The 25,901-nt window shown below is 53.8% G+C and overlaps 4 protein-coding genes across 11 annotated transcripts; 2 read left to right on the forward strand and 2 right to left on the reverse strand.

Moving 5' to 3' along the window:
* Positions 1 to 119: 119 nt before the first annotated feature.
* On the reverse strand, positions 120 to 7,959 carry htr2aa (5-hydroxytryptamine (serotonin) receptor 2A, genome duplicate a). 4 transcript variants are annotated; one of them, XM_068328979.1, is made up of 4 exons: positions 7,804 to 7,959; positions 5,727 to 6,171; positions 4,801 to 5,001; positions 120 to 3,721 (listed from the first exon to the last, which is right to left on the reverse strand). In XM_068328979.1, the coding sequence occupies exons 2-4, from the start codon at positions 6,139 to 6,141 to the stop codon at positions 2,970 to 2,972; spliced, it is 1,368 nt and encodes a 455-aa protein (XP_068185080.1). In that variant the 5' UTR covers positions 6,142 to 6,171; positions 7,804 to 7,959; the 3' UTR covers positions 120 to 2,969. The 4 variants fall into 4 exon arrangements, with proteins under 4 accessions (XP_068185080.1, XP_068185078.1, XP_068185076.1 ...); XM_068328977.1 differs by having other exon boundaries at positions 5,727 to 6,176; XM_068328975.1 differs by lacking the exon at positions 7,804 to 7,959 and adding an exon at positions 6,420 to 6,570 and having other exon boundaries at positions 5,727 to 6,313.
* LOC137604830 (uncharacterized) lies at positions 4,824 to 12,750 on the forward strand. 2 transcript variants are annotated; one of them, XM_068328971.1, is made up of 2 exons: positions 4,824 to 4,954; positions 10,441 to 12,750. In XM_068328971.1, exons 1-2 carry the CDS (start codon positions 4,908 to 4,910, stop codon positions 12,320 to 12,322), a joined length of 1,929 nt encoding a protein of 642 aa, XP_068185072.1. In that variant the 5' UTR covers positions 4,824 to 4,907; the 3' UTR covers positions 12,323 to 12,750. The 2 variants fall into 2 exon arrangements, with proteins under 2 accessions (XP_068185072.1, XP_068185073.1); XM_068328972.1 differs by lacking the exon at positions 4,824 to 4,954 and adding an exon at positions 9,409 to 10,035.
* A 305-nt stretch (positions 12,751 to 13,055) lies between these two features.
* lmln (leishmanolysin-like (metallopeptidase M8 family)) lies at positions 13,056 to 22,157 on the forward strand. Of its 3 annotated transcripts, none has more exons than XM_068329525.1 (16): positions 13,056 to 13,344; positions 14,187 to 14,293; positions 14,392 to 14,422; positions 14,948 to 15,030; positions 15,178 to 15,313; positions 16,339 to 16,517; positions 16,612 to 16,717; positions 16,846 to 16,940; positions 17,070 to 17,187; positions 18,149 to 18,256; positions 18,327 to 18,514; positions 18,860 to 18,992; positions 19,138 to 19,297; positions 19,872 to 20,002; positions 20,079 to 20,289; positions 21,060 to 22,157. In XM_068329525.1, exons 1-16 carry the CDS (start codon positions 13,225 to 13,227, stop codon positions 21,152 to 21,154), a joined length of 2,001 nt encoding a protein of 666 aa, XP_068185626.1. In that variant the 5' UTR covers positions 13,056 to 13,224; the 3' UTR covers positions 21,155 to 22,157. The 3 variants fall into 3 exon arrangements, with proteins under 3 accessions (XP_068185626.1, XP_068185627.1, XP_068185629.1); XM_068329526.1 differs by having other exon boundaries at positions 15,178 to 15,295; XM_068329528.1 differs by lacking the exon at positions 13,056 to 13,344 and adding an exon at positions 13,518 to 13,678.
* Positions 22,158 to 22,340: 183 nt separating this feature from the next.
* Positions 22,341 to 25,837, reverse strand: lacc1 (laccase (multicopper oxidoreductase) domain containing 1). Of its 2 annotated transcripts, none has more exons than XM_068329529.1 (5): positions 24,171 to 25,827; positions 23,787 to 23,965; positions 23,499 to 23,664; positions 23,181 to 23,406; positions 22,341 to 22,856 (listed from the first exon to the last, which is right to left on the reverse strand). In XM_068329529.1, the coding sequence occupies exons 1-5, from the start codon at positions 24,643 to 24,645 to the stop codon at positions 22,640 to 22,642; spliced, it is 1,263 nt and encodes a 420-aa protein (XP_068185630.1). In that variant the 5' UTR covers positions 24,646 to 25,827; the 3' UTR covers positions 22,341 to 22,639. The 2 variants fall into 2 exon arrangements, with proteins under 2 accessions (XP_068185630.1, XP_068185631.1); XM_068329530.1 differs by having other exon boundaries at positions 22,689 to 22,856; positions 23,132 to 23,406; positions 24,171 to 25,837.
* Positions 25,838 to 25,901: the final 64 nt, after the last annotated feature.

The following is a 25,901-nucleotide window of genomic DNA, read 5'->3' on the forward strand; positions in this document are numbered from 1 at the left end:
TCTCAACCAGAACCGGGTCAGACCAGAACCGGTCCAGGAGCTGCAGGGGATCCTGGGAGTTGGAGTTTGGTCTGGATGGCTTCTCTTCCAACAGCAAAACGTTAAAACATCAGAAGGTTGCTGGAGGAATGGGGGTAATTACTGGTTAGTACCTGTAAGTACTGGTTAGTACCTGTAAGTACCGGTTAGTACCTGTGAGTACCGGTTAGTACCTGTGAGTACCGGTTAGTACCTGTTAGTACTGGTTATTAGTGGTTAGTACTGCTTAGTTTCTGCTGTGACCTGAACCCTCCGTTTCTGGTGAAACCAGGGGTTTATGTGATCACAGCAGCTCTGCTGGTTCCAGCTGGACCCCCCAGACCAGACGGTCAGGGTTCACGTCAGCTCCAGTTGATGATGAAGATGATATGATGTGATGATGGTGGTGGTGATGATGATGATGATGATGGTGGTGATGATTATGATGAAGATGAATGTCGTTCTGGAGTCCACAGCCTCAGATGAACCAAATCCACCAATGAGCTGCTCTGAGCAGGTGACATCAGGCGCTCGTGAACGTGGTGGTGCTTTATTCTAAGTAGGTGTGAAACAAATCGTCTGTCAGCCGCCGGAGCTAAAATTAACCTCCAGAGAGACGCTTTAAGACGGGGGGGAGGGGGGGCTGTCTGTGATTGGCTGCTGAAGTCGTGTTCACAGATGTGTCAGAGGGGGATCTGGATTTAGAAACTAGTTCTGAGTCCAGCCTAAAGAAGCTGAGTTCACTTGGAACCGGTTCTCAGAGGGTCCCCCTTCTCTGGTCCAGTTCTACGGTCCGGTTCAGGGGTCCGGTACTGGCGTCTGGGTCTAGGGTCCAGTTCTCGGGTCCGGTTCTGGGGTCAGGTTCTGGGGTCCGGTTCTGAGGTGTGAAGGTGGGTCCTGATCCTCCTCTGACTCGCGCGCTCCTCTCAATGTGTCTCACATGAGAACTGGTCCAATCTCTGCTTGTGATGCTAATCTGGAAGCTAACAGGCGTTAGCTTCCTGTTCTTGGAGGAGCAACAGGACCTCCAACCAATCAGCTCCATTTGAACCTGGCATGACGGTCACATGGTTTCTTTCATCCAATCAGATCATGAACTGTGTGACAATAAAAAAAGGTATTTTCAACATTTTGGAAACTTTAATGAATATTTCTGTCAAACAGGAAGTTTGAACATCACTGACACAAAAACAGAATGGCTGGACTCTATTTCCTGTCTGACAGGAAAGGAAAAGAATTTTTGATTTTTAAAAAGCACCATTATTCACAGACAACAGATTTTCTCTCTTTGGGGTCTGGTCTGTCTGTCTTCCGGACCCTCAGGACAGAACTGTCCCCCATCTGCTCCGTGTTCTTTATTCATCAGGACTAATGGCTCCTATCACGGCTGCTAAATTAGCTTTAGCTCAGAGCTTTTTTTAAACAAAGCTTCATCAGTTTCTGCCTCACAGGACATAAAAGTGTCTGTAATGAATCTCCTCCAGGGGGCAAAGGGGGATAAGTATCATTTGTAAATTTACCCACCGTGGGGCTAAGAAAAGAAAATCTGATCTCTATTCGACGTCCAGCATCACTGAACCTTTTTCACTGCGTGAACCTGGACTGTTTCACTGCGTGAACCTGGACTGTCTCGCTGCGTGAACCTGGACTGTTTCACTGCGTGAACCTCGACTGTCTCACTGTGTGAACCTGGACCATCCCAACCCTGGGGAAGCCGTCTCCGTCCGGCTCAGAAATTTGTGGGTGATTCAGTCATGTCTTTGTTTTACAGTGAGGAATTCTGGGATATTTTATCCTTTCTGCCATGAATGAGAGGAGCTTAACAAGGAGGAAGTACAGGTGTGCTTAAAGACTTGATTTGTGTGGAGCAGCAGGAGAACCAATCAGAGACCATGTTTCTGTGAGTCATTTACCAGAAACTAGATCCGTGTTGGCTAAAGAGACGCTACTTCTACCAGCACCAGTATCTCTACCAGTACCTCTACCAGTACCAGCATCTCTACCAGTACCAGTAACTCTACCAGTACCTCTACCAGTACCAGCAGCTCTACCAGTACCAGTAACTCTACCAGTACCTCTACCAGTACCAGTAACTCTACCAGTACCAGTAACTCTACCAGTACCTCTACCAGTACCAGTAACTCTACCAGTACCAGTAACTGCCAGTACCTCTACCAGTACCAGTAACTCTACCAGTACCTCTACCAGTACCAGTAACTCTACCAGTACCAGTACCTCTACCAGTACCAGTAACTACCAGTACATCTACCAGTACCAGTATCTCTACCAGTACCTCTACCAGTAATAGTACCTCTACCAGTACCTCTACCAGTACCAGTATCTCTACCAGTACCTCTACCAGTAATAGTACCTCTACCAGTACCTCTACCAGTGCCAGTACCTCTACCAGTGCCAATACTTGTATGATCAGTTTTATAAACGTCCACAGATGTTGTTGTTGACAGTCTGTTGTTGTTTATTGTGAGACTTGTGCTTTAACTTCTGTTTGTCGTCTTTTTTGTTGTCTTTGACTCCGCCCACTTGAGTTTCTCCACAGCTGGTTCTGATAGATGTGAGACGGACTGGGCTAGGTACTATCAGAACCCAATAGAACCAGCAGAACCCACCGGAACCATCACAATCTGTCAAACCAATCAGAACTTCATCAGAACCCACCAGAACCATCACAATCTGTCAGAACCAATCAGAACCCAAAAGAGCCCATCAAAATCCCATCAGAACCAATCAGAACTTCCCATTCTGGACTCAGCTGCTCCAGTCTGATACTGGACCCACATGGACCTGGTTGATCTGAGCGGTGGTTCTGGTTCTGGCGATGTTGGGTCCGCTGATTAGGTCGGCTTGCCGGTCCAGACGGGGGGTTCCGGCCCAACAGGACTGGACAGGGTTCCTGGTCAGGTTCTGGTGACCTGGGGGGGTTCTGCTCAGACTCACACACAGCTCTCGTCCGTCTGCCGTCCAGCTGGACAGAAGCCCCTCCCCTCCCGGTCAGTGACGGTGCTGGCCCCGCCCAGCTCGGCGGAGCTGTAGGTCATTGGGGGGAGGGTGTGCACCAGCATGAGCTGCAGCGGCGTCTTCTGGGGGCGGGGGCGGTAGCGGCAGCGGACGAAGCGCAGAAACGCGGCCCGGTAGGTGCGGTTGAACAGGGTGTAGACCAGTGGGTTGACGGCGGACGACAGGTACCCCACCCACACGAAGACGTTCAGCAGCGCCCCCATGAGGCCGGCGTCGCAGGCGGGGGGGTCGCACACCACCGCCAGGACGTTGGTGATGAAGAAGGGGGCCCACATGACCACGAAGAGCAGGAAGACCACGCCCAGCACCTTAGACGCCCGCCGCTCGTTGCTGACGGACTGTAGGGAGCGCCGCCCGTACACGCCCCCTCTGTCTCCGCCCACGCCCCCCCAGCCGACGGAGGACAGAGAGCTCTGGGGGAGGAAGCTCAGCGTTAAGGTGCCGCTCCATTTGGGCCGGGCCACCAGCCGCTCCAGGCAGGGGGGTGGTTCCTGCTGCAGGGCGTGGATAGTCAGGAAGTAGCTGACTCCCATGATGCCGAGGGGCAAGAAGAACGCCACCAGGGACCCCACCAGCACGAACAGCTCGTCCGTCAGCAGGCAGCTGCCCCCCCGGAACACCGTGGACCGGTCCAGGAGCCCCAGCACCGGGACGGGGGCGGAGACGCCTGGGGACAGGAGTCAGGATGGGGGGAGGAGTCAGGATAGGGGAGGGCCTTAGCATGCTAACATGCTACTCTGTTCGTGATGACATCATTGCCCTTATGCTAGCACCCAGCTAACATGCTAAACAATGTAACATCTGTGGGTACACTGTGGCTAATAATAGCAGAATGCTAACCTGTTGTGCTAGCACCCAGCTAACATGCTACAGTGTTGCTAGTGGTCAGGACATGTGTCTCATGCTGACCTGCCTCTGATTGGTCACAGTGATTGTTGTCATGTTTACATATCCCTCATGTAAACAGCACTTACATACATTTCAAAGGAGGCAATTTCTCCCTGTTTCCATGGTAACGTATGTCCTGCTTCCTGAAGGGATGGATGTTAAAGAGTTTCTAATGCAGCTGATGAAATGCTCTTCATGAAGAGACGAGAAGAACGAGATGAGAAGAACAAGATGAAGAGATGAGAAGAAAGAGATGAAGAGATGAGAAGAAAGAGATGAAGACATGAGAAGAACGAGATGAAGACATGAGAAGAAAGAGATGAAGACATGAGAAGAACGAGATGAAGACATGAGAAGAACGAGATGAAGACATGAGAAGAAAGAGATGAAGACATGAGAAGAAAGAGATGAAGACATGAGAAGAAAGAGATGAAGACATGAGAAGAAAGAGATGAAGACATGAGAAGAATGAGATGAAGAGATGAGGAGAACGAGATGACGAGATGAGAAGAACGAGATGAAGAGATGAGAAGAACAAGATGAAGAGATGAGAAGAACGAGGCAAGGAGGTGAAGACACGAGGAGGCGGAGCCTAATCAGCGGTTCTGTCACGTGATGACTGAAGTCTAAATGATGAAGATGAACAACGCAGTAGTGACCTTTCCTTCAGCTGTACCCCCCGACTGCCCCCGGCAGGTAGCAGCAGACTTCTGTCAGCTCTAATTGCACTGGGGTGGATCGTCACCATGGTTACTGGCGTTCCTTCCCTCGCTGGACGGGAGCCTCCATCACCACTCCCCTCCAGGTTCTTGTGGAGGACCCGTGGGTTCCTCCAGTAGGTGGCGCTGCAGCTCTTACCCATAGAGATGGTCCAGACGGCGGTGATCTTCAGGCGGGCCCTGGAGCGGGGGCTGGAGCGGCTGTGGCGCAGGGGGTGGCGGATGCCAAGGTAGCGGTCCAGGGAGATGGCGCACAGGTGCATGATGGACGCCGTGGAGAACAGCACGTCCAGGTAGATCCACAGGGGGCACAGCACCGGGGGGAGGGGCCAGCCATAGTCTGTGGAGGGGCAGGCAGAGGTCAGAGGTCTACATTTCAACCCAGGGACCACACCCCACGTGGGCTGTCAGCCAGCCCCCTGATGACATCACAAAACAAACATGTTACTCTGATTGGCTGAGTCCAAAACCATTCAGACACAGGGGCGGAGCCTGTGTGCCGGGGGGGCGTGTCTACTGCAGCTGTTCACATTGGTTCTCATTAACAGAACAGAACCGCTCTGATGTTCTGGTAGGCGGGGTTAGCGTTAGCCCCGCCCTCCTTCCCACTGTGACTTGTTTCATCGTCAACATCTTTTCTTTTTCTGCTGATTCACAACCCTGAAGGTGTGTGTGTGTGTGTGTGTGCGTGTGTGTGTGTGTGTGTGTGTGTGTGTGTGTGTGTGTGTGTGTGTGTGTGTGTGTGTGTGAGACCTAAAGGCGGGGCCAGTCTGGTCAACACGCCTCACCGTCCAATCAGGGATGAATGTGATTGAAGGAAGTGTGTCACATGATCTGATGGCCACTCCCCCTCGTGGCACCGGGGATTATGGGTAGCAGCGATCCGATCCACTGCCTCAATCCCAGATTTCCCCTGACACCCAGATGACCTCGTCACGCCATCTGGGCTGAACGGGGCAAACAGACAGTTGTCATGACAACACAGGTGGATCAGCTGATGGGGCCTCGACCGCCCAGACCCCGCCCCTAGCAAACCGGGCCGCACCAGACGTCACACGGGCTTACCGTAGAGAACGGTCACCATGGAAACCGGCATGACCAGGATGCCCAGCAGCATGTCGGCGACCGCCAGCGACATCAAGAAGTAGTTGGTGGCGCTCTGCAGCTTCTTCTCCAGCGACACAGCCACGATCACCAGCAGGTTCCCCGTGATCGTCACGGCAACCACAGCCAGGACCAGTAGCGCCGCCCAGTTCTTCTCTGTGGGCGGGGCCTCCAGCACCCGTCCGGCGTGGGACCCATTCCCTGACGTGCTGCAACACCACCAGGCGCTCACGTTTCCAGGCGGGTCCTCAAACTCCCCGGCAGCTGCACCGGACCCCCACTGGGACCCGTTGCCCACGGCGACATCCATGGAGTCAGGAACAGTGGAGGGAGGGGTGTGGAGGAGGGGCCTCTGTCCGTCAGCCGCTGGTTCCATTCAGAAGAACCGTCGCCTCCATCGTAGAACCTGTGCTGACGGAGCAACATGGTGACGTGTGACTAACCTACTAACAAACCTACCACCTACTAACTAACCTACCACCAACTAACTAACCTACCACTCTACCAACTAACCTACCACCCTACTAACTAACCTACCACTCTACCAACTAACCTACCACCTACTACCTAACCTACCACCCTACTAACTAACCTACCACCTACTAACATACCACCTGCTAACTAACCCTACCACCTACTAACTAAACCTACCACCTACTATCTAACCTTCTTCTTCTTTTCCTTTCGGCTTGTCCCTTCAGGGGTCGCCACAGTGAATCAGTTGCCTCCATCTAACCCTGTCTTCTGCATCCTCTTCTCTCACACCAACTACCTTCATGTCCTCTTTCACTACATCCATAAACCTCTTCTTTGGTCTTCCTCTAGGCCTCCTGCCTGGCAGTTCAAAACTCAGCATCCTTCTACCAATATATTCACTATCTCTCCTCTGGACATGTCCAAACCATCTCAGTCTGGCCTCTCTGACTTTATCTCCAAAACCTCTAACATGTGCTGTCCCTCTGATGTACTCATTCCTGATCCTATCCTTCCTGGTCACTCCCAGAGAGAACCTCAGCATCTTCATCTCTGCTACCTCCAGCTCTGTCTCCTGTCTTTTCTTCAGTGACACTGTCTCTAGACCAAACAACATTGCTGGTCTTACCACAGTTTTGTACACCTTTCCTTTCATTTTAGCTGAAACTCTTCTATCACACATCACACCTGACACTTTTCTCCACCCGTTCCATCCTGCCTGGACACGCTTCTTCACCTCTTTTCCACACTCTCCATTGCTCTGGACTGTTGACCCTAAGTACTTAAAATCCTCCACCTTCTTGATCTCTTCTCCCTGTAACCTCACTCTTCCACTTGGGTCCCTCTCATTCACACACATGTACTCTGTCTTACTGCGGCTAACCTTCATTCCTCTCCTTTCCAGGACAAACCTCCACCTCTCTAGCTTCTCCTCCACCTGTTCCCTGCTCTCACTACAGATCACAATGTCATCTGCAAACATCATAGTCCATGGAGATTCCTGTCTAACCTCGTCTGTCAGCCTGTCCATCACCATAGCGAACAAGAAGGGGCTCAGAGCTGATCCCTGATGCAGTCCCACCTCCACCTTGAACTCCTCTGTCACACCTACACACACCTCACCACTGTCTTACAGTCCTCATACATGTCCTGCACCGCTCTAACATACTTCTCTGCCACTCCAGACTTCCTCATACAATACCACAGTTCCTCTCTGGGCACCCTGTCATAAGCTTTCTCCAGATCTACTACTACCTAACCTACCACCTACTAACTAACCCACCACCCTACTAACTAACCCACCGCCCTACTAACTAACCCTACCGCCTAGTACCTAACCTACCACCTACTAACTAACCTACCACCTACTAACTAACCCTACCACCTACTAACTAACCCACCACCCTACTAACTAACCCTACCACCTACTAACTAACCCTACCACCTACTAACTAACCTACCAACTAATAACTAACCTACCACCTACTAACTAACCTACCACCTACTAACTAACCCTACCACCTACTAAACCTACCACCTACTAACTAACCTACCACCTACTAACTTTCTCTGTCTCCACCAGCGCTGTCTCCATCAGAGACATGAAGATTCCTCTAATCCTCCGCTTCTTCCTCCTCCTCTTCCTCCTTGGGGGAGAATGTCCTTCCCCTCTGGATCTTCCACAAACATGGAGAACACAGAACCAGAGGCTCCTCTCTCCTCTTCGTCGTGGATTCCAGACTGAGTCTTCAGTGACGATCAGAGCTGAACGCGTCTGTCACCGCCTCCCTCCCTCACTCCCCCTCCCTCTCCCTCACCCCCCCTCGCCCCCGCTCCCCCCCTTCACCTCCCCTCTGTCTGTCCCTCCCTCCCTCCCTGGCTTGCTCAGTCGCCACCTTCTATCCTTCTTATTTAACGGATGATAGTTTCCAGTTGTCTCCTGACAGCTGGTGGAGGATAGGGGTTAGTTAGGGTTATGTTTAGGATAGGGGTTAGTTAGGGTTATGTTTAGGATAGGGGTTAGTTAGGGTTATGTTTAGGATAGGGGTTAGTTAGGGTTATGTTTAGGATAGGGGTTAGTTAGGGTTATGTTTAGGATAGGGGTTAGTTAGGGTTATGTTTAGGATAGGGGTTAGTTAGGGTTATGTTTAGGATAGGGGTTAGTTAGGGTTATGTTTAGGATAGGGGTTAGTTAGGGTTAGGTTTAGGATAGGGGTTAGTTAGGGTTATGTTTAGGACAGGGGTTTGTTAGGCTTAGGTTTAGGACAGGGGTTAGTTAGGGTTAGAATAGGGGTTAGTTAGGGTAAGGTTTCGGATAAGGGTTAGTTAGGATTAGGTTTAGTATAAGGGTTAGTTATGGTGCGTTTAGGATAGGGGTTAGTTATGTTTAGGATAGGGGTTAGTTAAGGTTAGGTTTAGGATAGGGGTTAGTTAGGCTTAGGTTTTGGATAAGGGTTAGTTAGGGTTAGGTTTAGGATAGGCTTAGTTAGGGTTAGGTTTAGGATAAGGGTTCGTTATGGTTAGGTTTAGGATAGGGGTTAGTTAGGGTTAGGATAGGGGTTAGTTAGGGTTAGGTTTAGGATAGGGGTTAGTTAGGGTTAGGTTTAGGATAAGGATAAGGGTTAGTTAGGGTTAGGTTTAGGATAGGGGTTAGTTAGGGTTAGGTTCACAATAAGGGTTAGTTAGGGTTAGGTTTAGGATAGGGGTTAGTTGGGGATAGGTTCAGGATAGGGGTTAGTTAGGGTTACGTTTAGAATAGGGGTTAGTTAGGGTTAGGTTTAGGATAGGGGTTAGTTAAGGTTATGTTTAGGATAGGGGTTGGTTAGGGTTAGGTTCACAATAAGGGTTAGTTAGGGTTAGGTTCATAATAATGGTTAGTTAGGGTTAGGTTCACAATAAGGGTTAGTTATGGTTAGTTTAGGATAGGGGTTAGTTGGGGTTAGATTCACAATAAGGGTTAGTTAGGGTCAGGTTTAGGATTAGGGTTAGGTTTAAGATAGGGGTTAGTTAGGGTTAGGTTCAGAATAAAGGTTAGTTAGGGTCAGGTTTAGGATAAGGGTTAGGGTTAGGTTTAAGATAGGGGTTAGTTAAGGTTAGGTTCAGAATAAAGGTTGGTTAGGGTTAAGTTTAGGATAAGGGTTGGTTAGAGTTAGGTTTAGTTAGAGTTGGGTTAGGGTTAGAGTTAGGTAGATTTGAGTTAGTGTTAGAGTTATAACCACTGACCAGAAGCTGGAACCACTGACCAGAAGCTGGAAACTATATTCACACTTCGTGAATTTTTGGATATTTTACAGAATTTTAGAGATTAATAAGGAATTTCGAGGAAACTCACGAATGAACCACCGAAAGCTCAGTTGACCAAAGTCATGTGACCCTTAAAGGCCGTATGGAAGAACACATAACTATTATGAATAGTATTGTGAAGGCCAACAACAGTTGGTACTGCTTCATCACTTCCTGTTTTATTTTGAAACTTACTGTCCATGATCAGTGGTGCGTTTCCTCCAGGTGTTGTTGGTCCGGTCCAGGATCACCTGGTCCAAGTTCACCTGGTCCAAACTAAAGGAACCAAACTGAACAAAGGTCAAACTGATGCAAGCAGAGACAAGGAAAAGCGTAATCTAACCCTACGTCACACATCTGTACACTGGGGCCTTGAGGTTGTGTCCAGTTGCCATGACAACAACTGCCACCACTCTGTTCCTGCCTGACACTGATTGACTCTGATTGGCTACGCAAATTCTGTCATCTGAGCAGGAAGTGGCGGAGGGGGGTTCTGTCAGCAACCGGTGAAAAGGTCAGCCATCTGAATGGACACGTGTGTGTGTTTGTGTGTGTGTGCATGTTCCTTCTGTTGGGGGGTCTGCTGAGTGCCCCCCATGGGTGGTAAATTAACGCACCCCATTGGGATCACCAGTGTGTGACAATGGGCAGTTGGTGGAGCAGTGGGCGAGGCCGTGGGTGGTGCAGTGGGTGGGCAGTAGGCAGAGCTGTTTCCTCAGACTGAAGGTCCAGCGTCAGGTCAGGAACCGTCCTGAATGTTCTCTCTGACCATGGCTTTGAACCGGGTTCATGTGACCATGCCTTTGAACCGGGGTCATGTGACCAGGCTTTGATATGCTGGTTTCATGCGGGTGTTTTCATGTTGTCTTTTTAAAGCACTTCTAAAGCAGAACTCATCATTTCTGCTCAAACACCACAGAATTACAGAAGAACTGACAGAGAACCGACCGATGGTAGAGTCACCAGAGCAGAGCGATGGCGTGGAGCTGGTGGTCCCAGATGCCATGATCACCAGCCTCACCAGACTGGTCCAGGACGTCCTGAAGAGGATCAGGAGGGAGGACTGGGACCGGATGCAGGCGGGGGAGATCGACGAGGCCACTGAAGACCACCTGGTTGAGATGTTCCTGAACATGATCGAGGTCCTGTCCAACCTCACCTACCAGACGCTCATCCGACGCACAGCATGCGTTCCCCCTCCCAGAGGCTCTCCTGGGCCACCGGGACCTTCTGGGGAAGGGGGTCCGACCAGCCTGGTGGTGGTGGAGCAGCAGGTGAAGGAGGCGCTGGGCGACACCCTCCCCCTGGTGCTGGCGGGGGCCATGGGCGTCCAGGAGGTGGCCCGTCAGCAGTCCACCAAGGAGATCACACGCCTGGTGGCCAAAGAGGTGACCAAGAACGTCAGCGTCCAGCTGACCAGCTGCCCCCCCCCCGAGGGGGGGCCGGCGCCGCGACGCAAACCGTCCCGCCCCATGAGGATCGTCAAGCACTTCGTCCAGGTCCTGCAGAAGTTTGCTCACAAGATTGGAAAATTCTTTGGCGACGAACACGATGGAGGTGGGGAGTGGTCTCTGGCCCCGCCCCCCAGGGGCCCCACGCTGGCGTCCTACCAGACACCCGTTACGCCATTTGAACCGGAGCCAGACGACACCCCAGTGGTGACTGTCAGCACCTACGCAGCCATCCAGACCATCAGACGCGTCCTGGAGGAAATGGCGGCCGAGGTCGGCCAGACAACCCCCCTGGACGTCCCAGCAGAGGAGCTGAGCGCCATCAGGGCCCTCCCTTCCCTGAACACGGACAAAATCGCCACGGAGATCGCCTCCATCATCCAGGAGGGGTATGACCTGCAAACACGAGCCAACAGCGCACCTGGACCCGAGGGGGGGGCCTTCTGGCTGCGGGTGGGGGCCCGGCTGCAGGCCTTTTGCCTCCACCTGTACGTGAAGGAGCAGCTGCTCCAGACGCTGGACCGGGTCCAGACCAGGTCCCCCTGCCGGCTGTCCCCCCACATCCACCAGCCGCTGTCCTCGCTGGTGGAGGGGGTGGACTACGTGGTGGAGGGCCTGATTCCCCCTGAGGGGGGCACCGGGGGGGTGTGCGTCTACACGGCGGCGGCAGAGGGCATCAGGGGTCCTCAGGCCGCGCTGGGGAAGACTCTGGCTGGCATGGTGTTCCACCACCTGTCCCACGACGGCCCCCAGCCGGCCTTCAGGCAGGCCATTCTCCAGGAAGTAGACGGGTTCAGAGACGCCCTGCTGGGGTGGCTCCGCCAGCAGCGCCAGCAGGGGCCCCGGAACAAGGACCTGGGGGGCCGCGCCCTGAAGAAGATCCAGAGGGTGGTGGTCCCTCCCCCTGCCCTCCCAGATGCCCCCGTGGTCACGGAGCCTCAGGGCAGGGGGCCCCTGGGGGCCCGTGAGGGGGCCGTGCCCCCTGAGGACCTGCAGAGGCAGTGCCACCTAGTGGTGACAGCGGTGGTCTGCCAGGTGTTTGGGGGGCGGGGCATCTCCGTCCCCGACAGCATCGACATCGCCGACGCCCTGACCCATATGCTGATCCGGAGGGTCCAGGGGGCTGACGTCACTGTGACGACCAGGGGCCGCCTGGTGCAGAAGATGGCCCAGACGGTGCACCGGGACCTGTGCCGGCAGCTGGGGGACAAGGGGACGGTGAGCCTGTGCCTCATGTCCCAGCGGGGGTGGGTCTACCAGAAGGTTCTGGATGCGCTGATGCGGCGCCTGGAGACCCGGACCTCCTGCCTCCTGTGCCTCAGGGCAAAGGGCCCCCGGGGTTCACAGTGACCCGGGCCCCCGCAAGGGTTTGTCACCACTGAGGCTTCATGGGGAACCAAAAGTCTGCGTTCACAGAGCCTGTTCTCCTAGCCTAGCCTAGCCCACACCCTAGGGGGGTCATCCTGTGGTGCATCTTGGGCAGGTGGACCTGGTGCCGCCTGTCCCTCCCCAGGTGGGATGCAGATCCAGGATCCGGGTCCCATGTGTGGACAGATTTATTGATTATTGATTGATTGATGATCTGAGAGCTGCTGATCAGCAGGACTATTGATCCATCCATTCATCGTCAATACCCGCAGGTCGCGGGCTGCTGGAGCCTATCCTAGTTGACTGGGGGCATGAGGCAGGGGACACTCCGGTGCAGTGCCAGTGCACCGTGTCCTGTATTGATTTATTGATTAACTTTTGATATTGACATCATGTTTGTATGTATCCTGAACCAGAATCAATAAATGTCCATCATGAAGACAGAATCTGTTCTCACTTGGGGGGCCAGCAGCACTGACACACACACACACACGCTTTTCCTCCATCTTTGTTCAGAAGATCGTCTGATTTATGAACTTTTTCTTCTCCTTTATTGTTTCTACACGTTTTCATTGATAAATAATAACCCTGACCTCTGACCCTACATTAGTCTTTCCAGGAGGCTTAGAGTGAGGCTCTTCTCACACACAAACGATCTCTGGAGCTGCTCCGCGCCGGTATACCGGTAGAGTGGCCCCTCTGCCTCAGAGACGATCTCTGATCAGCTGATTGTCATCAACACACCGGGACCCGACCAGCTGGTGTCCCGCCGGTTCATCCACGGTTAACGGACGCGGACCCGCTGTGATCCACCGGGCGGCGATGAGCGGCTCGAGCACCGGGGGCACCGGGACGACGGAGGATCTGATTGGTCCGGCCGGAGGATGGAGCCGCGGCTGATCCGGGCCGGGCCCCCCGGGTCCCGGCTGCTGGTCCTGTCCGTCCTGGCGGTGTTCGCCTGCGGCCATGGGCCGTGCAGACACCGGGCGCCCCCCCCCGACGAGGTGTGTTAGCTTGGCAAGCCTAGCCGCCGGGAGCTAAGCTAGCCTGTTGGCTAGTGGAGGTGCTAGCGAGGCTAGCTCTCAGGGTGCCGGTGCTAACTGTCGGTAAAGCTCCTGGGTGACGTCAGCATGGTCACGTGGTGTGTGCTGGTTTGGTTTGACTCGTGTAGCTCCAGCCTAGCTGCGCTCGAGCCTGTTAGCATGCTAGCTCAGTGACTCCATTAGTTTAGTGGAACCAGAAGGACCCAGAAGTGTTAGCTTAGGTTAGCAGCTAGCCTTCAGTTAGCACGGCTCAGGTCCGGATGTGAAACCTCTGACCCGGATGTGAGCGCCTCAGGTAAACAACAGGTAAACAACATAAATAGGTAAACAACAGGTAAACAACAGGCAAACAACAGATAAATAGGTAAACAACAGGTAAACACGGTGTTGTCTCCAGTGAAACATCACACTGACCTGATTCTGATGGACCTCCTGCTGGTTCTACTGGTTCTGGTGGTTCTACTGGACCTTCTGGTTCTGTTGGTTCTTGTGGGCCTCCTATTGATTCTGGTGGTTCTAGATTCTGGTGGATCTCCTGCTGGTTTTGGTGGTTCTTGTGGACCTTCTGGTGGTTCTGGTGGACCTCCTACTGGTTCTGGTGGTTCTTGTGGTTTTATTGGTTCTTGTTGACCTCCTACTGGTTTTGGTGGTTCTTGTGGACCTCCTCCTGGTTCTACTGGTTTTGGTGTTTCTACTGGTTCTGGTGGGCCTCCTGGTGGTTCTACTGGTTCTCCTCAGGTAGTGGGTGTTTGGGGGGTGTGGCCTGTGGCCCGATGGTTCTGACCCATGTTCTTGTGTTCCAGCTGGTCCATCAGGTGGTCCTGCAGCCGGAGCGCCTGATGAAGAGAAGCCCCACCCCCACCGGCCTGCAGCTGAGGATTAGGACCGTCTACGACCGCAGCGTGGACCAGTGAGTACTGGGGGGTGGGCACATCTTCAGGGTTCAGGTGTGGACCGATGGGACCCTGAGGGGGGGTGACGTCGCTGACGCTGTCTCCCTGTCCACAGGCTCCCTGCTGAGCAGCGGCGTCTGGTGAAGGTGAGTCACCTGAGACGCCGGAGGGGCCACGCCCTGCAGACCACGCCCTGCAGACCATGCCCTGCAGACCGCTAGCATCATACTAGCTAGTAGCACGGAACCCCCTCTAGGGTTCTGGACTGTCACCCCTTCCTATTGGTCCTCGCAGGCCCCCGGGGGACGCATTCCCGTGCAGTCAGCCACCAATCTTAGATCTCGTCTGCGTCACATGACCAGATCAAACACACCACCTCCATCGCCTGTAGGCCCATCTCCTGTCTGCTGGTTAGTGCCCCCTACTGGGGGCGTAACAGCTACGCTAACGCTGAGCTAACAGGTTTATTTTTCTACTGATTCTGTTTATCGTTTAAAGATAGAACACATTTAATGTTTTAATGAGACTAAATGTGTTCATGTTCAGTTTGTGTTTAAATCCTGCTTCAGAAATATTGTTGTCATGACGACCCCTCTGTTGTAGCTGTTGTTGATGTCTCAGGTGTGTGTGTGTGTGTGTGTGTGTGTGTGTGTGTGTGTGTGTGCCCTCAGGACAAGCTGTTTCCTGCTGCCATCCACTTTCTGCAGAGAGCCTTCAGCGTGAGGAGGAGGGCGGGGCCGGTGCTTCTGAGCAGGTGAGTTCACCTGTGTGTGTGTACAGGCCAGTGACACACACACACAGTGCTGCTGAGCGTTCCTCCGCTCTGGGGGCACGTCTTGGTGAACGATGATGTCGCGGTTTGATGACATCACACTGAAGCTGCTCTGCTCCTCCCTGTCAGACAGTGTTCCACCAGCCAGTACCTGAGGAAGAGGGGTGACCCCCACCGCTACTGCCAGCACGCCTGTGCCCCCATCACCCGCTGCGGGCCGATCGCCGTGCCACAACACCACCTACAGGTCAGGAGCAGCATTCAGGTGATACACACCACCTACCAGGTGTGTGTGAGCTGCACAGGTGTGTGTGAGAGCTGCACAGGTGTGTGTGAGAGCTGCACAGGTGTGTGTGAGAGCTCCACAGGTGTGGGTTAGCTGCACAGGTGTGTGTGAGAGCTGCACGGGTGTGTGAGGGCTTCACAGGTGTGTGTGAGCTGCACAGGTGTGTGTGAGAGCTGCACAGGTGTGTGTGAGAGCTGCACAGGTGTGTGTGAGAGCTGCACAGGTGTGTGTGAGGGCTGCACAGGTGTGTGTGTGAGGGCTGCACAGGTGTGTGAGGGCTGCACAGGTGTGTGTTAGCGCTGAACAGGTGTGTTTAGAGCTACAATGGTGTGTGAGAGCTGCACAGGTGTGTGTTAGCTGCACAGGTGTGTGTGAGAGCTGCACGGGTGTGTGAAGGCTGCACAGGTGTGTGTGAGCTGCACAGGTGTGTGAGAGCTGCACAGGTGTGTCAGAGAGCTGCACAGGTGTGTTAGAGCTGCACAGGTGTGTTAGAGCTGCACAGGTGTGTGAGAGAGCTGCACAGGTGTGTGTGAGAGCTGCACAGGTGTGTGTGAGAGCTGCACAGGTGTGTGTGAGAGCTGCACAGGTGTGTGTGAGAGCTGCACAGGTGTGTGTGTGAGGGCTGCACAGGTGTGTGAGGGCTGCACAGGTGTGTGTTAGCGCTGAACAGGTGTGTTTAGAGCTATAATGGTGTGTGAGAGCTGCACAGGTGTGTGTTAGCTGCACAGGTGTGTGAGAGCTGCTTAGGTGTGTGTGAGAGCTGCTTAGGTGTGTGTGAGAGCTGCACAGTTGTGTGTGAGAGCTGCACAGTTGTGTGTGAGAGCTGCACAGATGTGTGTGAGAGCTGCACAGATGTGTGTGAGAGCTGCACAGATGTGTGTGAGAGCTGCACAGATGTGTGTTAGCTGGAGGGAGGCTCCTCCCTCCAGGTGGAGGCCCTTCCCTCCACACAGACACTTGTCAATGAGTCATGTGACGTCTCTTGTTTCTTGTTCCTTTCCCAGCAATGTAAGGTGTGCAGTGAGTCGGGGCGGTCCTGTGGCCCCTGGGGGCCCCCTGACGGCCCCGGAGTGGAGGGCTCTGACTTCGTGCTGTACGTGAGCGGCCTCACGACGGAGCGCTGTGGGCAGGAGAACATCGTGGCGTACGCCGCATATTGCCAGCTGGAGGCGGAGCTGGACAGGTGGGGGTGTGGCGTGGTGGTGATGTCACAGTGGACCCGGAATGGAACCAGAACCCGTTGATGTGACCCATCTGGGCTCCTCTGTGTCCTGCAGACCTGTCGCGGGCTACGCCAACCTGTGTCCTGCCATGATCTCCTCTCAGCCTCAGGACTTCGAAGGGATGCTGTCCACCGTCAAGCACGAGGTCCTCCACGCCCTGGTGAGCGCCCCCGCCGGGTCACCTGAGATCACCTGAAGACGCCGGGTCACCTGGTCACCTGGCATGTCCGTTGGTCTGATAAGACGCAGTGCATTGTGGTTGTTGTAGTTGTCCTTCTCGTCCCCCAGGGCTTCTCGGCGGGACTCTTCGCCTTCTTCCACGATGAAGAGGGCAAACCTCTGACTCCTCGCTTCGCCAGTGGTCTGCCCGCCTTCAACGAAAGGTTAGGGGTTTGTGGTTCTGAGTGGCTGGGTCATCAGAATTGTGGGTCAGCTGATCAGGAGAAAGGGGCGGACCCAGAGAGCGGGTGTGGTCCTGGGCAGTGGGTAGAACACTGTCTCCTGTCTTTCAGCCTGGGCCTGTATCAGTGGAGCGACTCCGTCGTCAGGACCGTCAGCCGGCTGTGGGACGTCAGAGGGGGACGGATGGTCCGGCACCAGGTCCAGGTTCTGGTCACGCCCCGAGTTGTGGTACGCCCGCCCAGAGTTCCATTTGATCCACGTGTGTCAGAACCGGCGTCGTGCTGCATCACAGTCCACAAGCACCGCGCCCGTCCAGTCAAACGGAACCGTCGTGTGATTGGTTCATTCAGCTGGTTCAAACCATGAGGTGGGGGTAGAGCAGCCTGGAGCTGGTTCTATAGGTGGTGTGTTCTATAGGTGTTATCTTTAGGTGTGTTTTATAGGTGGTGTTCTATAGGTGTTATCTTTAGGTGTGTTTTATAGGTGGTGTTCTATAGGTGTTATCTTTAGGTGTGTTTTATAGGTGGTGTTCTATAGGTGTTATCTTTTGGTGGTTGGTTCTATACGTGGTGTTCTGTAGGTGGTGTTCTAAAGGTGGTGTGTTCTATAGGTGGTGTTTTCTATAGGTATCATCTATAGGTGGTGTGTTCTCCAGCTAGTATCTACAGGTGGTGTGGTCTATAGGTGGTGTGGTTTATAGGTGGTGTGGTCTATAGGTGTTATCTATAGGTGATGGTGCTTTAGGTGGTGTGTTCTATAAGTGGTGGTTCTTTAGGTGGTGGGTTTTATAGGTGTTATCTTTTGGTGGTGGGTTTTATACGTGGTGTTCAATAGGTGGTGTGTTCTATAGGTGGTGTTCTACAGGTGGTGTCTTCTGTAGGTGTTGTTTTCTATAGGTATCATCTATGGGTGGTGTGTTCTATAGATGGCGTGTTCTCCAGCTAGTATCTATAGGTGGTGTGTTCTGTAGATGGTGTGTTCTCCAGCTAGTATCTATAGGTGGTGCGTTCAATAGGTGGTATCTATGGGTGGTGTGGTCTATAGGTGGTGGTTCTATAGGTTGTGTAGTCTAGAGGTGGTGCGTTCTATAGGTGGTGCATTATATAGGTGGTGTTCTATGGGTGGTTTTCTATAGGAGTTCTGGTGGAACCAGTCCATTCACCGATGGAGGCGTGGTCTTTGGTTGCAGGAGGAGGCCCGCAGGCATTTCGACTGTCCCATCTTGGAGGGGATGGAGCTGGAGAACCAGGGGGGAACTGGGACCGAGCTGAACCACTGGGAGAAGAGGCTGCTGGAGGTGAGAACCCGTCTGTCCTCCGGGTGGGTCCAACAAGAACCCTTTCTCACAAGTTTGTCCTCTCCCTCAGAACGAGGCCATGACCGGCTCCCACACTCAGAACCGGGTCTTCTCCCGTCTCACGCTGGCCCTCATGGAAGACAGCGGCTGGTACCGGGCGGACTACAGCCTGGCCCAGAGGCTGGACTGGGGCCGGGGACTGGGCTGCGACTTCGCCATGAAGAGCTGCAAGTTCTGGATGGAGCGACAGAAACACAGGTGACCGTCAGAGACAGAGGTGACAGAGACAGAGGTGACAGAGACAGAGGTGACAGAGACAGAGGTGACAGAGACAGAGGTGACAGCTGGGTCCAGATGGTTCCCACACTGTGAATCATGTTGGTTCTAGCAGCAGGACCTCTAATCAGCTGGAATGGTCACATGGTTAACTTCAGGTTCTAGATCTCCATGTTTAGCAGCTTCTCAAGATGCTGACAGTTCTGGACCGGGATCAACAGGTTCTGGACTAGGCTGTCTGCTTCTGGTGCTGCTGTAGGGTCTGATGCTGATCAAAGCACCAATCAGACCCATCGTCTGCTCTGATTGGTCCGTTGTTCACTACAGGCGTCAGTCGGTGAGTCCATACTGCGACACGGTGAGGGCGTCACCGCTGCAGCTGTCCTGCAGACACGACCAGCTGGCTGTAGCCGTCTGCAACCTGCAGAGGTACACACAGGAGCTGCCAGCGGACTACCAGGTACACACACACACACACACACATACGTTGTAACCAGTAACTAGGAAACAAACACCGATCAGTGGTGTTTGTGTTTCAGTACTTGGATCAATCAGAGGTCTTTGTGTGTCAGTACTCGGACCAATCAGAGGTCTTTGTGTGTCAGTACTTCGACGTGATCCCAGGTGTTGCTGCTGACCAGCTGTCGTCGTTCGGTGGTTCTGTGGAGATCGCCGACTTCTGTCCCTTCAGCCAGGAGTTCAGCTGGCAGCTGAGTGGAGAACACCAGAGGAGCTCCTCCTGCAGGGCGCCAGAGAACCAGCCAGGTGAGCACACCTGCAGACGACAACCTGCAGACGACAACCTGCAGACAATGACCTGCAGACGACAACCTGAAGACGACGACCTGCAGTAGACGACCTGTGGACGACGACCTGTGGACGACGACCTGTAGACGACGACCTGTAGACGACGACCTGTAGACGACGACCTGTAGACGACGACCTGTAGACGACGACCTGTAGACGACGACCTGTAGACGACGACCTGTAGACGACGACCTGTAGACGACAGCCCGTAGTAGACAACCTGCAGACGACAACCTGCAGACGACAACCTGCAGACGACAACCTGTAGACGACAACCTGTAGACGACAACCTGTAGACGACAACCTGTAGACGACAACCTGTAGACGACAACCTGTAGACGACAACCTGCAGACGACAACCTGTAGACGACAACTTGTAAACGACAACCTGTGGATGACAACCTGTTCATGTGCAGATAGCTGGAACAGATTGTCTTTGCGGATGTAGTGTTAGCTGTGCTGGCTGGTAGCTGCTAGCCTGTTGTTAGCTGAATAGACTGTTCCAGGGTCATACTGGTTCATCTGTGCTCAGATTGGTGGAGGAACTATGGGGCGGAGCAGTATGGCCCCGCCTCCGTGTGTCTGTACCAGAAGTCTCCGTTTGTCATGGAGCAGTGCTCCCGGAGGACCACGTACCCCGACTGGGGCTCTGGATGCTACGAGGTGACGCCGCCCCGCCGCCAGTCGCTGCCCGGTTGCCGTGGCACCGGTCTCACCTTCAGGTTTCCGTGGTTTCCAGGTGTCGTGTTCAGGACAGGGTTTGACGGTGATGGTGCAGAAACGCTCCTTCCTCTGCGTGCGTAAAGGCCAGGTTCTGAGTGTCAGCGTCCGGGTCAACGGCTGGGTCCACAGCGGCGCCCTCATCTGCCCCCCCTGTGACCTCTTCTGTGACAGCTGCCCCCTCCCTCACCAGCGCCCCCCCACCAACACCTCGAGGAGCAGCCCCATCGGTCAGTGTAGCCGTTAGCATTAGCTAATGGCTGAATCCATCTGTTTGTTTTTACCATACCTCTACTGTGTGTGTGTGTGTGTGTGGGGGGGGGGGGGGTTTATCACTAGGAAACAACAGTATTTGTTTGATCTACCTTCAGATCAATCAAACCTAAAGTCGCTGTTTGTGTCTCAGACGCTCTTGTTTACTTTTTTACCTGTGTGTTGCAGACCCCTCTTGTTTACTTGTTTCCCTGTGTTGCAGACCCTTTTGTTTACCTGTGTGTTGCAGACCCTCTTGTTTACTTGTTTACCTGTGTTGCAGACTCTCTTGTTTACCTGTGTTGCAGAACCTCTTGTTTACTTTATCTGTGTGTTGCAGACGCTCTTGTTTACTTGTTTATCTATGTATTGCTGACCATTTTGTTTACTTGTTTACCTGTGTTGCAGACCCTTTTGTTTACTTGTTTACCTGTGTTGCAGACCCTCTTGTTTACCTGTGTTGCAGACCCTCGTTTACCTGCGTTGCAGACCCTTTTGTTTACCTGTGTGTTGCAGACCCTCTTGTTTACTTGTTTACCTGTGTTGCAGACTTACTTGTTTACCTGTGTTGCAGACCCTCTTGTTTACTTGTTTACCTGTGTTGCAGACTTTCTTGTTTACCTGTGTTGCTGACCGTTGTTTACTTTTTTACCTGTGTGTTGCAGACGCTCTTGTTTACCTGTGTTGTAGACCCTCTTGTTTACTTGTGTTGCAGACCCTCTTGTTTACTTGTTTACCTGTGTTGCAGACCCCTGCTCCCGTTCTGCGGGGCTGGTTGGCAGCCTGTGGCTCCTGGTGGTCAACCTGCTCCCCCTGGTGGCCGGACTGCTGCTCTGCAGTTGAACTCTGTGAATCACAGCCGTTCTTCTGATGCCCCTCCCCCCCTCTTCCTCCTCTTCATCATCCTGGTCCTCTGGAGGGACACGATCACCAACAACACCTGATCTCGTCACTCTTTGGGTGTCGGTCGTGTTCCTGGTGATCCTGCTCAGGACGCACTAAAGCAACTGCCTGCTGCTTTATTCTGAAAGGTCAGGACGCTTCCTGTGGAGGCAGCAGGAGGTGGCCATTCTCAGAAACACTCCTCACTCCGGTGTTTGTTTACACTCCTCCTAACCGGCCAGTCGATGGCGTCTGACTGTCCAGACCTCTGTGGCCCCACCCTCTTCTGGATGAAGCCACACCCTATTGGATGAAGCCACACCCTCGTCTGGGTGAAGCCACGCCCCTCCGTCTTTTTGCACACCGATTCAGAATGGTGTGATTTACCTCCCTGCAGTGACATCACACAGCATCTGAGTCCAGGTGAGACGGTTGTTGTGAGCCATTCACAAGAGGTGCGTGTCGCCAACATGTTCCTGACTTACTGCCCTCTGCCTGAGAGGTCAAGCTGTAACCCGTGGGTTTGTTTGTTTGTGGTCACGAGGGTCACCCTTCACCTGGTGAACCAAAAACCTGGTGCTGACCAGGATCTGGAGGCTCTGTGGGACCTGATCCTGACATGTTAGCTCACCAGCGAACCGTTAGCTCATCAACGACCCAACGTTAGCTCGTCAAAGAACCAACGTTAGCTCGCCAGCGAACCGTTAGCTCGACCCAACGTTAGCTTGAAGGCCATGCCCTCATAGAGGTGTGGCCACCTTCATGGAGGCCGGCTGTGAAGCCGTTTGTCCATGTGGGGCTAACCGCTCCTATCGCCAGTCCTGATTGGCTGCAGTAGAACCAGTAGAATCCAGGCTTCTGCTGGAACCTTTTTGCTGACGCTGCGAATCTGAATCCATCTGTTTGTCTATTTATAAGGGCTGCTTTTGGAGAACAACAAACAATAAACGTTTGTTTACCCCGAGCTGTGTGTCGCAGAGGTGACTGAGGGGACGTCAGCGTGACGACTTCTGTCTGGTTCTGTTTGTTTAGTTCTGTCTGGTTCTGGCCTGGAGCTCAGAGCTCTTTTAGGGCGGAGCTTCAGCCGGGTCACTCAGTGAATATCAACTGACTGCTGCGTTACCTGGACAGGAAGCAAACGGGTCAGAACCAACAGACGCAAGCGTTTTCCGTCATGTGTGAAAATCTTTATTTTCTGGTTCTTCACCTTAAGGAACAAACATTTAACATGTTCATAAATTCTGTGTGGAGGGGCCCGTTTGACCCGGTTCTGGGACCAGAATGAAACCGGAGCGGAGTGTTCCCAAATGTTAAACCTTCACCAGTAGAGCAACAACATGAACTGTTTCCATCTAGAACGGCTTTCCTGTCTAGACCTTTAAATACTGTAGTTTCCTGATGCACCTACACGCCTCACAGCTGCTGTTGGCATGTAGCAGACACATCTTAATGGGAGACATCCTCGCCCGTCCCCCAGTGGGTTCCGTCACGCCCCTCCCGGATCCACACGAAGCCCACCTGGGTGCCGAAGTTCGGTCCGTCTCTGACGTGGGAGAAGTAGTGGTCAGGGTGGCAGGAGGTGCAGGGCGTCACCAGGGGGCGCTCCGGGTTTGCGTCGTCATGGATGTGCTCAGGGTTGACCCCGCCCCGCTGGAGGAGGAGCCTGAGGTCACACATTCCCATTGGTTAGAACCTCGCTCCTGAGGACCTGTGTCATGTCGTCGTGTGTCGTGTCAGGTTGTCCTGTGTCTTGTCCTCCTGTGTCACGTTGTCCTGTGTCGTGTCGTGTTTTCCTGTGTCATGTTGTGTAATCCTGCGTCGTGTCGTGTCGTCCTGTATCATGTCATCCTGTGTCGCGTTGTCCTGTGTCGTGTCTACCTATGTCGTGTTGTTCTGTATCGTGTCATCCTGTGTCGTGTTTTCCTATGTTGTGCCCACCTGTGTTGTGTCGTCCTGTGTCGTGTCATCCTGTGTCGTGTCGTGATACCTGTTGGCCAGGCGGATGTTGACGTGGGGTCTGGGTGACTCTGGATCAGGGACACAGTCCGGATGGATGCGGCTGAAGTCCAGGGCGTGTTCCTGTTCCAGCGTGAAACAACATGAGCCCACCGACGGACCCACTGCCACCATGATGTCGCGCACATGGCAACCAAACTCCCTCACCATGGCATCCACTGTTGCCATAGCGACTCCCTTCAGCGTCCCCTTCCAGCCTGAGGACCAGGGGTTGAGTTTCATTTTCTAGGAGCCGTACCAGAACCCAAAGCAGTCCCACTGGAGGACCCATGTGACCTCCGAGGCCTACCTGCGTGGGCGGCGCCGATGACCTCTGACACGGGGTCGGCAAACAGGATGGGCATGCAGTCGGCCCCCGGTGCTGCCAGGACCACGCCCCTCTGGTTGGTCAACACGGCGTCGTAGCTCCTCGGTTCTTCTGTCCCCATAACCCAGATGTCGCTGGCGTGGGCCACCTGTCAGACACGTGACATCACGGTTCAAAGGGACAGCCACGCCCCCTAGGGCATGCAGCTGCTCTGATTGGCCCATTCTGTTTGCTACTCTATGACGTGGCCTTTGTGTTGTGGGTCTGAACCTTGACCAGGTGGAGTGACTGGGGAGGGAACCCAGCGTGGAGCGCCAGGCGCCGCCGGTTCTCTGTCACCACGGCGGGGGGGTCTCTCCTGGTCTGGCTGCAGAACAGGTTCAGGGAGGACAGCGTCGGGATGTAGGACACGCCCCCGGCCCGGGAGCTGAAGCCGTGACCGAAGACGTCTGCAGGACAGGAGAGAGGTGGGTCAGAGACCGGACACGTCGGTTCAACGACCGACAGGCTCTGGATCTAGAGCTTGATCTGGATCCAGGTCCTGGTCTGGACCTGGGTCCGGGGCTCTACACTGATGAGACCAGCCTATCAGACCTGGGGGAGCCCTACTGTGGCTCCCCTGTGGAGCCTCACCATTGGTAGAACAAATCTGACCTGGGATCATTGTTGACTTCCGGATCTTGACGTCACCCATCAGCGCGGGCAACCGTTGGACGAACGCAGACACCTCTTCCTGGATCGTTTCAGGCGTGGGTCCGGTGTGGGCGGAGCCACAGCAGCTGGGACAGCCGGGCGTTGACGTCACCCGGTACTCGAAGCGGTAGACGGCGGTAAAGAGCAGCCGCTGGTACCAGAGCAGCGCCTCCCGGCCGCGCGCTGACGTCACGACCCGCACGGAGCTCAGGTCCAAGTCGTCCAGGGTCCGCTTCATCCGGTACAGGCGCTCCGCCGTGGAGTCCCCGTCCAGCGCGTGAGCGCCCCGGTACGGACTCGCGCACGCGCCTGACGGGTCCGTTTTGGCGCGGAGCAGGAAGACGCGCCGGTCGGACGCGGATCCCCCCCGCAGCGACAGACCCGCGCACCGCGGGCAGCAGCCGTGGACCAGGTCCAGGAGGACGGCCTGACACATGGTGGAGAACCGGAGCACCGGACCGGTCCACCGACACCTGCGCTTCCTGCTTCGCGACTCCGCCCCCACCGGGAAGAGAGAGTGTGTGTGTGTGTGTGGTGTGTGTGTGTGTGTGTGTGTGTGTGTGTGTGTGTGTTGATCAGGTGACCCGTGTCTGCTGTGGAACCTTCTGGTCTGTAGTTTTGATGTGTCAGCAGGAAGACAGGAGGTCACATGACCTTCTAATGAACTGGTCTCAAGGGCCAGAAGTACTCGGATACTCCAGTTGTTTTCCTCTCTGAGGTCTCTTCAATCGCGTCCAGTGACGCTCAAACAATCTTTATCATCACCATCGTCGTCTTCGTCATTTGGACCTCAGACTCGGAAACAAATCCACTGATCGATCGATCGATGGGACCCGTTCTGACAGACGTCATGTGACCGGATACAACCTCCTGAGCTCCTCTGGTGGCCACATACAGGTTGTGACCAGCAGGGGGCGCCACAGATTCACACATTAGTTGAGAGGAGGAGAAAGCCGTGGTCCATCCCCCGGAGGCCTCAGCCGTCAGAGGCCCATGGGGGCCCCATCAGTGAACGGGCGTCCTGTGCGGTCCTCTGGGGTCCAGCAGAGGGTCTGAGCAGCCTGATGACATCATCAGTGTGGGCCCGACACTCAGGCCAGTCGTCAGGAGACGTAAACGCCATGAGGTCACTTCCTGTCATCAGAGACGAGAACCAGCAGGTTTACAGGCCACCAGGAACCCCCAACACGACACCAGCAGAGAGACGGGTGGAGAGACAGTTTATTCATCATTTACACATTACACTAATAAATACATAAAGACACAAGAACAAAACAGTCACCACAAACAACAACAACGCAGTCAGAGACAGCAACATCCCATGACACCCCTGAATTTAACATTTTACCCTGACCTACTGTCAGGGTAGGTCAGGGTACCCTGAAGGTAGCACCTGACTAGTGCATATGGAGAAGGCTAGTGTGAGTAAGACCATAGATCAAAGCGCTATGGTCTTTGACCAAAGTTGAAATTTGACCCTGAGCTAGTTTTCTCAAGGTCAAGGTCATCATCTCATTTTCATCCCCTTTGCTGCCTGAGTAATGTGTTTTTTGTTTCATCTTTCTATCTGCAACGGTTGTGAAGATATTTGGTGGACTAACGAACGAACACAGTAACAACACATCAGATAAAAAAAATAAACATATAATCCTGAAAACACAAAGAACAGAAGTACAATAAACTGAACCAGAA

The sequence above is a fragment of the Antennarius striatus genome, chromosome 12 (genome assembly GCF_040054535.1).
Source record: "Antennarius striatus isolate MH-2024 chromosome 12, ASM4005453v1, whole genome shotgun sequence".
In the NCBI taxonomy this organism is placed as follows: domain Eukaryota; kingdom Metazoa; phylum Chordata; class Actinopteri; order Lophiiformes; family Antennariidae; genus Antennarius; species Antennarius striatus.

Bases quoted from the DNA above. Each gene is read 5' to 3' on its own strand.
- LOC137604830 (XM_068328971.1), top strand. From the start codon at position 4,908: ATGGCGCACAGGTGCATGATGGACGCCGTGGAGAACAGCACGTCCAG. The intron at 4,955-10,440 runs GTAGATCCACAG...CAAACACCACAG, and splicing joins GTGGAGAACAGCACGTCCAG to AATTACAGAAGAACTGACAG.
- htr2aa (XM_068328979.1), bottom strand. From the start codon at position 6,141: ATGGAACCAGCGGCTGACGGACAGAGGCCCCTCCTCCACACCCCTCCC. The intron at 5,002-5,726 runs GTAAGCCCGTGT...GCCCCTCCACAG, and splicing joins CATGGTGACCGTTCTCTACG to ACTATGGCTGGCCCCTCCCC. The intron at 3,722-4,800 runs GTAAGAGCTGCA...TCCTGTCCCCAG, and splicing joins CGTCTGGACCATCTCTATGG to GCGTCTCCGCCCCCGTCCCG.
- lmln (XM_068329525.1), top strand. From the start codon at position 13,225: ATGGAGCCGCGGCTGATCCGGGCCGGGCCCCCCGGGTCCCGGCTGCTG. The intron at 15,031-15,177 runs GTGAGTTCACCT...CCTCCCTGTCAG, and splicing joins GGGCCGGTGCTTCTGAGCAG to ACAGTGTTCCACCAGCCAGT. The intron at 16,518-16,611 runs GTGGGGGTGTGG...TGTGTCCTGCAG, and splicing joins CTGGAGGCGGAGCTGGACAG to ACCTGTCGCGGGCTACGCCA.
- lacc1 (XM_068329529.1), bottom strand. From the start codon at position 24,645: ATGTGTCAGGCCGTCCTCCTGGACCTGGTCCACGGCTGCTGCCCGCGG. The intron at 23,665-23,786 runs GTTCAGACCCAC...CGTGTCTGACAG, and splicing joins AGTCACTCCACCTGGTCAAG to GTGGCCCACGCCAGCGACAT. The intron at 23,407-23,498 runs GTAGGCCTCGGA...CCTGGTCCTCAG, and splicing joins CATCGGCGCCGCCCACGCAG to GCTGGAAGGGGACGCTGAAG.